Here is a 13,554-nt window from a genome sequence, read left to right as displayed (position 1 = left end):
GGTTGTTTGTTGTCTCTTGTACTGCCGGGGTTACTTTGAGCATTGATTTCATTCCTCTGAATGGCAGCCCTCTATGTATTCTTGTTTGAAGATGTTTTGGCTGCTGCCATAATGGAAGAGGCTGTTGAATACAATGGGAAATGCTGCTGTTATTGTACAGTGCTTTTGTGTTGTCTGAATAAAGGACGTGTCTGTAGAGGAACAATTTGAACGAATGGTGTAGTCTTGCCATGTTTCTCCATCTCCTCTTCACATCTCTCTCTTCCTGCAATTCCACTCCTGTGGAGAAGCAGTTTATGTAATGCTGATTTGAAAGGGAACTACCCAGAGCTTTTTCTTTTTGCTATTAGAACTCTATTGGTGCATTAATCAAAGATCTAATATAGAAATACATCTCTGCCTTAAGATTATTCATATTACCCAGAGGCCATGGTCCTAGAAAGTTTGTGGATACTTAGGATGTTCTAAGGAGTTCATCATCTATGATTGATTTCATTTGGTGTTTTTGAGAAGGTGTCTCTTCATTAAGTGAATTTTGGACTAGTGAGAAACTCTGCTGGAAACTCAATGCAGAATCTCATGAACTAACGACGATTCTCCCTGGAAGGGGGATTGATAGGTAATAGTGTTTTCTGGGACCTAGCCCCAAAGGGACTTGCTCCCCTGAAAAGTTTGTTGCTATGTTGTGCCCATTTCAGTCTTTAGGAACCAGTAAGTCCCTGATTTCTTTTTCAAGGTGGTCCATTAGAATCATACAATCACAGAATGGTTTAGTTTGGCAGGGACCTCAGAGCCCGTGCTGCCTCACCGCCTGCCATGGGCAGGGACACCTCCCACTGGATCATAGTGCTCGAGGCCCCGTCCAAACTGGCCTTGAACACCTCCAGGGATGGGTCAGCCAGCACTGCTCTGGGCAACCTGGGCCAGGGCCTCCCCACCTCACAGGAAAACATTTCTTCCTAAATAAGCCGGTAAGTCCTGATTAGTTGTGAATACTTAGCAAAATGTTGCAGTAGTGGCTGATTTCACTAAAACATTTTTCATACTTGGTTGCCTCACTGTAGGCAGTTGCTAAGAAGGAGCAATATTGGCCTTCAGCTGTGTGTTGTGGCTTTGGAATTGAGGAAAGTCAGGAAAAATACACAAGATGGATCAGAGGCAGAGGCTCACCCATTCACCCAAGTGTTTTTCCAAGCTGACCCATCTTGTAGAGCTGAGCAAATGCCCTTTGCAATGACACAGCTGGTTCATGGCTGGTATATTTTAAACCCTGTAATAACCTGGAAGAAGTTGTAAACCTTGGGTTAGAGGTCGCTTTCTGAAATGTCCTTTAGAGAAACATCCTAGGTGGTGATCCCGGGCGTTTTGATCAGTATGTGGTATAGCCATAGGAACAAGATAGGGAGTGACAAGCTGTGTGGGACTGCTGCTGCAGGAGGGTCTTTCATTGCATCCCTCTTCTCCTCCTCTCCTTTGGGTCACACAAGTCTACTCCAGACTTGCTGTAGTAGTGGGGTTAGGCAGAGTGATTCCACCTTGTCATCTAATGGAGTGTTGCTCGTTCTATTCCTTCTGTGTTATTATCCTGCTTACTCTTGATGGGAAGAGTTATTTGATCCTCATAGCAGTGCCACAATGCCATGGCCATAAAAAAACCCCGCAAGTTCTGGAGTTGAACTATCACTCTTAAGCTCCTCTCTTGTGTGCCTTGGAAGCTCTCCCTGTGGCATTAATGGCAATGCCACCCCTTTGGCTGAGGCCTTTGGAAAGTGCAAGGGAAGGGGCAGACAGTCAGGATCATTCGCCAAGTCATTATTTCCAAGCTTTTATAGAATCACAAAATGTCCTGAGTTGGAAAGAACCCACAAAGACCATCAAGCCCAACTCCTGCCCCTGCACAGGACAACCCCAACATTCACACCATGGGGCTGACGGCCTTGGCCAAATGCTGCTGGAATATTGCTGTTCCAGGGCTCCACCACCCTCTGCGGGAAGAACCTCTTCCTAATGTCCAACCTAACCCTCCCCTGGCACATCTTCCTGCCATTTCCTGACACTAGTGAGGACGATCATAGTTAGATGAGCTCAGTTGTTGTGTGATGTTTGTTGCTGTGATGTACCATGACGTTTTCGCCTTCAGCATCCCTGCCGTGGCATACTGGGGTGTGCCAGGGTCAGGAGCTCTCTGCTGTCGCACTCTGATGGCACCCTATCCCAGAAGTCAGGACTTTCAGAGTCCTCCGAAACCCTTTTATACTGTTGTTGTTGTCATTTTTGTTGTTGGCAGCACCTCTCATCCAATTCAGTATTTCCAGTGGCCACATTCCATCCTGGAAATAATGTCAGACTACAAGAGAAAAGAAAATCTGTATGAACTTCAAGTAGGACTGATTCAGTTCCTCTCCGCTTGGCAATGGAGTGGGACTGGATGTGCTTTGAGGTCCCTTACGACCCAAACCATTCCATGATTCTATGATCTAAGTTCCAATTATTGTAAATGTACAAGGATGGCATTTTGTGAATTCTCATATGGGCGCGGAGTCCGTGCTTGCACGCTGAGAAACTGCTGCATCGGAGACAGCGTGATTTAATATTTGACTCTTCCTATTGTGATTGTTATTGTTAAATCCAGTTCTTTGTGACCCCATTTTAGTGATGACCAACTTGTAGATGGGATGAGTGTAAGTGGTTGGAAATGAAAACTTCTGCATCACCCAATTAAACACAGAGAAACAGTAATTCCTAGGGCATGATTCACCTCATTTGAAGGTAGGCCACAGAAATAGCAGAGATGAATCAGACTCCAGATGTGTCTCTTTCCCTTCACTGGTTATAAGGGGGGCCAGATGACTGTCTCAGGTGCTGTGTGGTAGACATATGAACTACAGGAGACAAGTCCCTTTCAGTGTCTTTGGCCGAGTACGTCTGACCACAGTGCTAAGACCCAGATTTGAAACCAAGAGCCATAGACTTAACTGGAGTGAAGAGCTCCTACAATGTAATCTCTCAGAAAATAATATTCTAGCCTGACCTTTCTCTAGTTCATCATCTTTGGCTGCTGCAGATGTCAGGTTCTGTCTCTGTAACCCTGCCCTGAAAGAGTCAGACAGCTCCACAGATGCAGTAAGATGTCTTGCAAAGTAAGTGGAACTGGATCTTTTAATTTTAGGCTCTGACGTTCTCTCAGTGGACCCAGCACATGCGGTGGCTGGAACTCTCATTCTGCCATCGTGCTGCCATCCTTTTCTTCACAGGCTGAACTGTGTTTGTATTTAGGAAGGCCAAGGTTTGCTTCCAGGCTTCCTGGCATGTGGATACCTTTCTTAGGCCAGCAGTGTGGACCAGGGACTGGGAAGGACCAGCAAAATGGGCCTTCTTCTGTCTGCTGGCACTGGACAATGAAAACCAAGAACTTTCTTGGAATGTCTTTCTCCTTGAGCATCAAGAAACATCTTGCAAAGCCACCTTAGATTCTGACATCCCCTGAAATCATAGAATCATAGAATTGTTAAGGTTGGAAAAGACCTCTTAGATCATCAAGTCCAACCATCAACACAATACCAACATGAGTACTTAACCATGTCCTGAAGCGCCACATCTACATGGTTTTTGAACCCCTCCAGGTATGGAGACTCCACCACTGCCCTGGGCAGCCTCTGACAGTGCTTCACCACTCTTCTGGTAAAGATATTTTCCCTAATATCCAATCTAAAATTCCCCTGGTGCAACTTGAGGCCATTTCCTCTCACATCTTCCAGATCTCCGTGTTTACAGCAGAAAAACACCAAGCACTGGCTTTCCTGGCCCCTCCTGTGAGTCCCTGCCAGCCCGTGCTGCTGATCGAGCTCTGCTCCTTGGAGCTGGGATTTTGTGCCTCAGGCTTGGAGAAGCACTTTTACAAAGTAGGCTAGGAGGCTCTAAAGCACAGTTGCGCTGAAGTTTGGTTCCAATGACGTTTCTGTGGCAATTTGTGCCCAAACCGCCTGCGTGTGAAGTAACAGCAAAGCCTATGTCAGCCGAAGCAGAAAAAGCCAAAACACGGCGCAATAGCTCCATTCCTGGTTCATCATCAGGGAAAAATGGACTAAAATACCCATTGGCATTAACAAAAGGAATGAGTGTCAGGCCAACCTGATTTATCTTATGACGAGAAATCTGATTTTCTAGAGTATATACTCTACCTGGTTTATTTAGATAAGCTAAATGCAGGATCGCAGTGAGCCACTGGTGGGAGGCAGCAGGAGAAAAAAGGGAGGTATTCTGTATTACTGCAAGATTTCTGTGATGCGGTAATAAGTATTTCATGCTGTTCCACAAATCTCTGGTGAGTTCTCTTTGGAAATAGTGTTTACAATTCTGGTCATCTGTGTTTGTGAAAGGTGCAGGCGAAATAGATGCCTAAAAGGACTGGTGAAACAGAATCATAGAATGGTTTGGGTTGGAAGGGACCTCAAAGCCCATCCCATTCCAGCCCTGCCATGGGCAGGGACACCTCCCACTGAATCAGGGGTTCCATGCCCCCATCCAACCTGGCCTGGAACCCCTCCAGGGATGGGGCAGCCACCACTGCTCTGGGCAAACCTGTTCTAGGGCATCACCACTCTTGTAGTGAAGAAACATGTCACTGTCTGGGTTGAACATTCGGTTGTTATACTGGAATCAGAAATCAATCTTCATAATTGTTGTTTTTCTAGATGGAGCTACCTTTAGGCTAAGTGAGGGCTCAGAGCTGGACTAAACTGAGGCTCCAACACCATCTGGCTTCAGCTACTGCTAGTTTGAATGGGATGCTCTGGTGGCCAGTTCTTGCAGCTCTATATCAAAAGCCCAAATGCGAAAGAAATCCACGTTAATGCAGTAGATCCCTCTGTACATTGATTAGGTCTGTTGCTTGACTTTTTAATGAGAGCTTGTCATTAACTTTGCCTTTGTTTTCTGTCTGCTCTTGGGTGATCTGGTGAGGCTTATGTGTTGAAGTCTCCTGTAAAATATATAAAGAAGCCATGTTTCTTTTACAGCTTATTTTGAATTAGAAGGGCCAGTTTGTCAGAATGGAAGTAGGAAGAGCACTCTTTTATCTATTCAGGAACAAGAGAGGTCTGCTAACTAGAGACATCTTGGTTGTGAGGATGAAAGGCACCAAGTGTTGTGTTAGGCTCTCTTAGATCATAGAATGATGGAAAAGTTTGGATAGGAAGGGACCTCACAGCCCATCCAGTTCCAAACCCCTGCCGTGGGCAGGGACACCTCCCACTGGATCAGGAACTCCAAGCCCCATCCAACCTGGCCTGGAACCCCTCCAGGGATGGGGCAGCCACCACTGCTCTGGGCAACCTGGGCCAGGGCCTCCCCACCTGAACAGCAAAACATTTCTTCCTAAGATCTCATCTCAATCTCCCCTCTTGCAGCTTCTGCTGCTTTATGTAAAACTGACTAATAACTGAAGAACTAAACTGCAGCTGTAATTGTCACTAACCTAAGGAGCTTGATTTCTTAAAGGAAATCCAGTTCAAGGAAAACAGTAAATCAGTTTTTTTAATCTATTGACTGAGTTGCCTATAGGAACTGGAATGCTGTTATATGTTTGTACTCAGAACCCTGCAGCAGCACTTGAAGGTTTACCGCAGGTTCTTACTGTGCGGGTAGTTATTAGCAGGCATTTTGGTAAGCCGAACTTATAACAGAGTTGTTGAGATCTCTAACTATTCCCAGTGCTTCTATGGTTGCATAACTACTGGGACAGGTCATTGTCTTTATGCTTTGTTTTGCTTGCCTAACAGGAATGGGTATCTGCGACTGTTAAAGCCTTGCCTGTCAGAGGTCTGTAATGGTTGCAGTGCTGAGCTCTTTCTTTGTGAGCTGAACTTCTCATTTGGAGATGAGTCCAAGTGCGTATTCAGTGCATCTCAGACAGCAGAATTAAGAAACAAGGGTCGCGATGGCTCTGACAATCTAATAAGCATATTGGTGAAGTCTGTATTTACTAGGGAAGTCTTACCCTTCTGCAGGGAATACCCTGCAGAATTCCTGCAGTGGACAAAGCATAAACATGATTTATTATTCTGTTCAGAAACGCATGGCTATCATTCTGAGAAGCTGCAGGTGTCCCAGGCATGGATGGATGGTTTGTCTTGTGGATGCAAGAGCATCAGTTCAGATGAGTCCTTCCTGGCAGTGCTAAGCAGGAGTTTGATATGCATAAAACCAGAAGGATCACAATGAAAATGAGATTCTTTTGGGTCCCTGCTGTGGTGCTGGTCCAGCTCTAAGACAACCAGGTGGAGAGGTGTTCAGTAGGTGCTGTCGGACACAAGTCTGGCCTCAGTCCAGTTTCCAGTGGGCAGGGATCTGTGCCTGCCAGTTGCTTGTGGGCAGAGTGAAGTTTGAATGTGTGGTGGAGCTGGGCTATGCTCCAGGTCAGGTTGGAAACAGGTCAGCAGGGTACCACAGTGCCCTTCTCATCTGCTTGAAGGTTTCAAAAGCAAAGGATGTCAATGCATCACTAGCACTAAGCAAATAGTCAACTGTGTTTAAAAAAAACCCACTGTTCTTTTGAATGTGGTGGCACACTTCGCTTGGGTTTGCACAGGAAGCTGCCTAAGCTTCGAACAGAGATTTGGTCCTTTAACCAAGCAACTTGCTCTGAAAATGAAAATCCCTTTGCAGGACACCATCGCTTGGTTTTGCCGTTGTTGGGGACTCCCAGCTATACGTTATGCTAAGCTGACTGTACCTGAAAGCCATGTACTTGGGGTGATGTGCATGCTCATAACTACAGTGGTGGCAGTGGCAGGGGAGGTGCTGCTATTCCCATGCGTAGGACCTGACAGGTGCCGAGCATCCGCACACAGTGCTTGCTTGCGTGGCACGGGCAGAGGCAGGTCTGTAAACGTGATCACCAACTGGATTACATGACTTGAGGGGGGAAATGTAATGGATTGGAATGGAGGAAAAGTGCTTTACTTTGGCTGAGCGCTTTTTTGCGTGCTGCTGCTGTGCATGTGCTTGTGTTGGGGAACTGAGCTTGTATTGACTGCTGGTTTTCTGTTTTTAAAGCTGATCAGTGGTGGTTCTATTGTAAGTGCTGAGGCAGTATGGGATCACGTCACCATGGCCAACCGGGAGTTGGCGTTTAAAGCAGGAGACGTTATCAAGGTCCTGGATGCTTCCAACAAGGACTGGTGGTGGGGTCAGATCGATGATGAAGAAGGATGGTTTCCCGCCAGCTTCGTGAGGGTGAGTGACTTTCTTCTTTTTACCCCTACAATGAATCACTGCTAATGCTGCTCAGAACAGTCAATAAACTGAACTGGTTACTGTTTGTTATCATCGATGTTTATTTCCAAGGTGTCTGTTTTCTGTCCAAAAAATACGTAACAAAGAAGATTTCAGAAGAGATGACAGTGGGAGGCTGGAGTAGCTATTTGCTCTACTTTTTATGCTTTTGGGATACGGAGTGGCCTTTGTGTGTCTCAACATGTCATATCCTCTCTCCTTAAGCAGCTCTTTGGAAAATCAGTTAAGTATTGTGCGGGCTAAGAGTAGATTTATTGGAGCCTAAAAGTTCACACTGCCTCCAAGCATCCCCCATTTGGAAGAGCTCTCTGCTCCGCAAGTCACATTGTGGGGGATCAGCCCTCCGTTTTCCAAAAGCAGTGCTGTGTTTTGACTCCTTAGTAGTTTTGGATGTAAAATTCCTTCCTTAATTAGTTTGTGGGCAGCTCTGGTTATTACTGTGAAGGGGACAAGGAGCAGTTTTGCTTGTTGCAGTTTTTCTGCTGAAGCAGGTTCTGCTGTACCCAGCCACCTCCAGTGGTGATCTGACCTTTCACAAATGAGGAGGATTTGAGCACTGTGTTTTTTTTTGCTCAGGATGTGTTAAGAAAGCACAAGGATGAGAAGATGCCTTTTCTGCTGTCGTCAGCTCCTGCCATGTTATTTGGGCACTCTTGAGCCTTCCTCGGGGAGTGAAGGCATCGGCTTTGACCTTGTGTCCTTTCTTCGCCTCTCCCTTTTGCGCAGAGTTCGATAGGTGGGATCAGAGATTTAATTCCTTTAGAAGCTTAGGGGATGTGGTTCAGAAAATGAAGATTTCTTTTGCCTTCTGAAATTGTGTGAAAGGTGACTTTTTCCTCTGAGCCTCCCAGCTCTGCAGCAGTAAAGGGAAAGGCTATTCTCTCACACTGAAGACCACACCACATCCCAAGGAGATACCCTGTTTGCTATGTTGAACTATGAATCATAGTTCATAGAATCATTAAGGTTGGAAAAGACCTCTCCGTTCATCCAGTCCAACTGTCAGCCAACCCCACTGTGCCGAATAAACCGTGTCCCGAAGCACCATATCTACATGGTTTTAGAACACCTGCACAGATGTGGACTCCACCACTGCCATGGGCAGCCACTGACAGTGCTTCACCACTGTGCTGGTAAAGAAATTTTGCCTAATACCCAATTTAAACCTCCCCTGGTGCAACTTGAGGCCATTTCCTGTCATCCTTTACTGGTTACTTTGTTGAAGAGACCAGGGCTCACCTCACACTAGCCTCCTCTTAGGCAGTTGTACAGAGCAATAAGGTCTCTCCTCAACCTCTTCTTCTCCAGACTAAACAATACAGTCTAAACAATGAGCTCCAGCAAGGGAATCCAGGACTTTACTCACTTCTCCCTCTGCACAATCCTTTTTTCCCCGTGGTGCTCATGATGCAGCTCCTGTCTCCCTCCTAGGTCTGGCCAGTGCTAAAGAGCAAGAAAGCAGTGAACTGACGCTTGGGGTCATAGAATCATACAATAGTTTGGGTTGGAAGGTACCTCAAAGCCCATCCAGCTCCAACCCCCCTGCCATGGGCAGGGACACCTCCCACTGGATCAGGCTGCCCACGGCCCATCCAACCTGGCCTGGAACACCTCCAGGGATGGGGCAGCCATCGCTTCCCTGGGCAACCTGGGCCAGGGCCTCCCCACCCTCACAGTGAAGCAATTCCTCCTTATGTCCAGTCTAAATCTGCCCCTCTCCAGTTTATACCCATTGCCTCTTGTTCTGTCGCTACAAGCCTTTGTGAACAGTCCCTCCCCTGCTTTCTTGTAGCCTCTTCAGGTACTGGAAGGTCTCTGTAAGGATGCCTGCATGAAGTAGTTTATGCTGTTATTCTGGCCCAGAATAACCAATAGTGTTCAGTATTTTATTGAATAGGACACCGTGAGTCTGACCCTGCAGCCAGGGGTGATAACAAGTTTGAAGAATGGATTTGTATCAGATGTGATCTAGATGACAACCATACTGCAGCATATACTCTCTCCTGTGTTGCTGGCACATCTCATCTGTGTTGTTGGCTGGAAGGGCTGAGTTATAAAAATCTCTCTGGCTGATTATTTTTGCTTAATTTGGAGACTGAAACATTCTGGGCTAGTTTGATTTCTCAGTGCATTGACCGGTGCTGTTCTACTTTGAGGTTCAGGGGAAAAGATTGGATGTCCCTTTTTGTGGGAGGTCTGCTTGTGGTAGGTTTAATAACAGTCTGGGTTGGTGCTCTGCCATCTTCTAAAAATACACACCAAACAACTAAAAGACCAAGCCCATTTACTCTGAGGCCCCAAACTCTGGATCATTTGGCTTTCCACATCACCCTACATTTTCCAAAGGCTGGGATGATGATTTTAGAAGCTAGGGAAAGCAAAGCAGAGGAATCAATGACTTTCAGACTGTTGTACACAAATGTGTGAGCAGCATCCTGGACTAAACCTTGGGGCTTAGCATTGTGGTGGCTTTACCAGGCAAGTTTCTTGCCCCTTCTGCCTAGTGTCACAACTCCACAGCGTGATTTTATTCCAACAAAATCAATCCTTCCATCAGCTCTGCAGGAAGCCAGAGCAGTTATTCCATCTGTGAGATACTTGTTCAGCGTGGGCTGGGAGCAGACACCTGCCCTGGGACCAAATGATGTGCTCTGAAGGTGGAATCAGCATTGTTGTGCTGCCATGAATGAGAATTAATATTTAAAAATAAATACCAGGCATCCCCAAAAAATCAAAGAATCATGTAATGGTTTGGGTTGGAAGGGACCGTGAAGGTCACCCAGTCCAATCCTCCTGCAATGAGCTGAGATATCTTCAACCAGATCAGATTGCCCAGAGCCCTATCCTACCTGACCTTGAATGTTTCCAGGGATGGAATATCTGCATCTCTCTGGGCAACCTGTTCAGACACATGCAAGCAGAGTTCTGGCTCAGTTTGTCTGCAGCTTTGCCAGGAAGGTTGAAGGGGAAAATTCTCCACTTGGGTTCACAAAGCAGAGCTGCCTTCTCCCCGCAGCGCTTGTCGGTGTGCTGCCACAACGCAGCCCACTCGCTGGCTGTCCTAGGCTGAGAAAACAACTGCCATTTGGGCTGTCATGTTCTCCTCTCCTCTGCTGGCTGAGGTCGCTCGCTTGCCTCTTCATTTCTATTCTTGCCTTCCCCCGCCCCCTTCGCTCTCTGTCTGTCTTGGTAAGGAATTTCAACTAGATGCCTTCAAAGCCTTTGAGGCCTTTTGAGAAGGTGCCTGTAACCCTCTCTTGCTTGTAGGACCATCACAGCAGGTTTATGCTCCTTCAGGGTCCTGTCAAGGACCGTTTAACCTCAACGATTTTCACTTTGCTGTTCTCTCCATTTTTCCCCTTGTATTTCTTATTCAGCTGCTCACTCTTTCATAATGAGGGGGCTGGATTTTTTTCTCTGTTGTACTTTGAGCCCTGCTTTTTTAAGGCGATGCCAGAAAACTTCCTAATTTAGCCTGGGTGGTTCTAGTTTTACTTGCAAAATAATCACTTTCCTTCACATCTATATTTCTCTTACGCAAGTACAGGAGGAAAAGGGAACAACGTGTTGCACAGCAGAGAATGAAAGGCAATTCAAATAAGGGACGACAGGACAGACCAGAGAGGTATAAACCCAACTGATGTTAGTTCCAGGATATTTTAGACTGCAGACAGCTTGTAGGAACTAACAGGAGGTACAGCTGAAGATCACTGCAAAGTCAGGTTCCTCTAAAAGTCATTTGAATCACTTCTGAGCAGAAAACTGGACTGGAAACCTAGTTTACAATGAGGCGTCTGATGCTTCTTGCTCTCCAGCCAGACCATATGAAAACCTTTGGCAAAGCATTTTGGCGCTCACTAAGTCTCATAGCAGGAAAAATGCACATTTGCAAGTGCAGAGGAAAACAAGAACCTGCTGATTTCCTTGGCCTCTTTTACAGGCATAGCTGAGGGGTTGCAAACAACCCTGCACTCGAATCGTCTGCACGTACAGAAATTGTTGTCTCCATGCATAGCGCCTGCCATTGTCCTCATAGGAGACGGAGTTGACTAGAGGAGAAGGGGAGAGAGGGAAGTCATACGGGTTTGGGAGCACAGAACTTTCGAGGAGAATCTGGGTGATAAAGTGACCCTTTTAGGGGAAGGCAAAAAGCATAGGAAAAGTAGAATTTGGAGCTATTAAGTGATGGCAAATGGTTTCCTGCAGGAACCTGATGCACTCAGGGAGGAAGTTATCATAGAATCATGAAATGGTTTGGGTTGGAAGGGATCTCAAAGCCCATCCACTTCCAACCCCCTACCGTGAGCAGAGACAGCTCCCACTGGATTAGGGGCTCCAAGCCCCATCCAACCTGGCCTTGAACAACACCAGGGATGGAGCAACCACCACTGCTCTGGGCAACCTGAAGTTATGAAACCCCATAAGTCTTTAGAGAGGCAGATGTGAATTCCACAGCTAGGTTTAAGGCTGAATAATGAACTGGGTTTAGGACAGATGAAGATATCTATGTTATATTTTAGCACACATGAGCATGCTGGACACAACAGGGTGCAACAATCAACCTTGGGATGAGCTGCACACAGTCTTTGAATGCCCTGTTAACTTTCAGGCTTCTGAGAGGGTGAGGAAAAAAAACAGCAGGAATTTTAAACAGGGTTTCATATCCTTGTAGTGGTGATGCTACTTGTTGCTCCTTTCTCCTTTGTGGATGGCATTGCCTTGGGCTGTCTTTACATGACACATGCAATGTCCGCATCCTCTCCAGAAATAAAGTTAGCATGTGTAGGGAGGAATACAGTACAGGGAGTAATACTCCGGTACTGCAAATGGATCAATTGTCAGACCTTAAGGTTTCCTTTAGAAAATACAGGGAGTCTCAAAACAGTTTTTATTGCAGAGCCCAACATCAAGTCTCCAGAATGGCCCAGGTGATATTCAAACACTCCAAGCACACGAAACCAAGCGGCATCGTGTCTGGGCTCTGACACATTTCCACTGGAAAGAAATAGAAATGGAAAGCTTATGGATGTTTAATGCTGTAAAATCTTTCCAAAGAGATACAGCAGAATGCACCCAGCTTGGCAAAAAAAAAAGGAATTTATTTTGTTATAAAACTCTTCATTAATCGCTTTGGATACCAAGAGGCAGGCTGACTTTCCAGAATATGTTTCTTCTCTCCTCAAAAGCAGTGACCCTTCCTTCTTATGTTTAGCTAAGCCAAGCTGAAGAGCAAAGCTGGAACTGAGGTGGTTTTGCCACATCTGGTGGCTGTTGGGTTGTTGTGCAGATATGAGGGGTAATGGTCCTCTGAAGGCTTGAGTGAAGGTGATGTACGGATGCATTGTGGTCTGTACCTCTTACAGTGGAGAAAACGCCAGGATGGATCTGTGTAGCAGTGCTCCTTGTTGACCCTCATCCCTGCTTAGGTTTCCCGAAGTGCTGTAATTTTAGATTGACTTTCCTATCGAAAAGCTGCGTTTGACTCACTTTATATTCTGCTGCTAAAGGAGAAGTGCTATATAAATCGGTGTAAGCTTTGAAGGTACTGGTTAGTAGGAGACTAAACCCAAGTCTTGTCTGAGTGCCTCACAGCTCATACACTCGATGAGGTAGCTGTGTTTGACTTCTGCTCATAGAAGTTGTCTGGGCTCTATTGCAGGTGTTATAGAATCACAGAATGTCCTGAGCTGGAAGGAACCCACAAGGACCATCAAGTCCAACTCCTGTCCCTGCACAGGACAACCCAGACATTGGCACTGAAGGACTTGAGGGTGTTGGCAAAGTGCTTTGGGAATATCATTAGGCCATGTCTTGCTGCCCTGCTTTTTTTTTCATAGAATCAATAGATGATTTGGATCAGAAGGGACCTCAAAGCCCATCCAGTCCCACCCCCTGCCATGAGCAGGGACACCTCCCACTGGGTCAGGGGCTCCAAGCCCCATCCAACCTGGCCTGGAACCCCTCCAGGGATGGGGCAGCCACCACTGCTCTGGGCAACCTGGGCCAGGGCCTCCCCACCCTCACAGCAAAACATTTCTTCCTAAGATCTCTTCTCAGTCTCCCCTCCTGCAGCTTTTTACCTCTTAAAATTTCATTATATGTGCAGGGATCTTTACACAACAGTACGTCGCTCGCCTGCTGTTCCCTCCGCTTCAGTCACTGCATCAGCATTTACTTAGTGCAAGTCGTAGTGGCGTCTAGGTGAGTTTTTCCAGGGAAGAGAAGATGCTGCTGAAGTAGCATTCACCTGTTGGACAA

General features: G+C 46.4%; 1 protein-coding gene across 8 annotated transcripts in view; it reads left to right on the top strand.

Annotated features, from left to right (window-relative positions):
* ARHGEF9 (Cdc42 guanine nucleotide exchange factor 9) overlaps nt 1-13,554 on the top strand; it is a 201,798-nt gene that overhangs the window by 121,325 nt on the left and 66,919 nt on the right. For all 8 annotated transcript variants that reach the window (XM_054075197.1, XM_054075192.1, XM_054075195.1 and 5 more), the window contains one exon: nt 7,057-7,236. In XM_054075197.1, coding sequence (XP_053931172.1) covers nt 7,057-7,236 — 180 coding nt within the window. The remainder of the gene's footprint in view (nt 1-7,056; nt 7,237-13,554) is intronic.

The sequence above is a fragment of the Cuculus canorus genome, chromosome 10 (genome assembly GCF_017976375.1).
Source record: "Cuculus canorus isolate bCucCan1 chromosome 10, bCucCan1.pri, whole genome shotgun sequence".
Lineage (NCBI taxonomy): Eukaryota > Metazoa > Chordata > Aves > Cuculiformes > Cuculidae > Cuculus > Cuculus canorus.
Note: the sequence above shows the minus strand (reverse complement) of the source record. Positions and strands in the feature narration are given on the sequence as shown.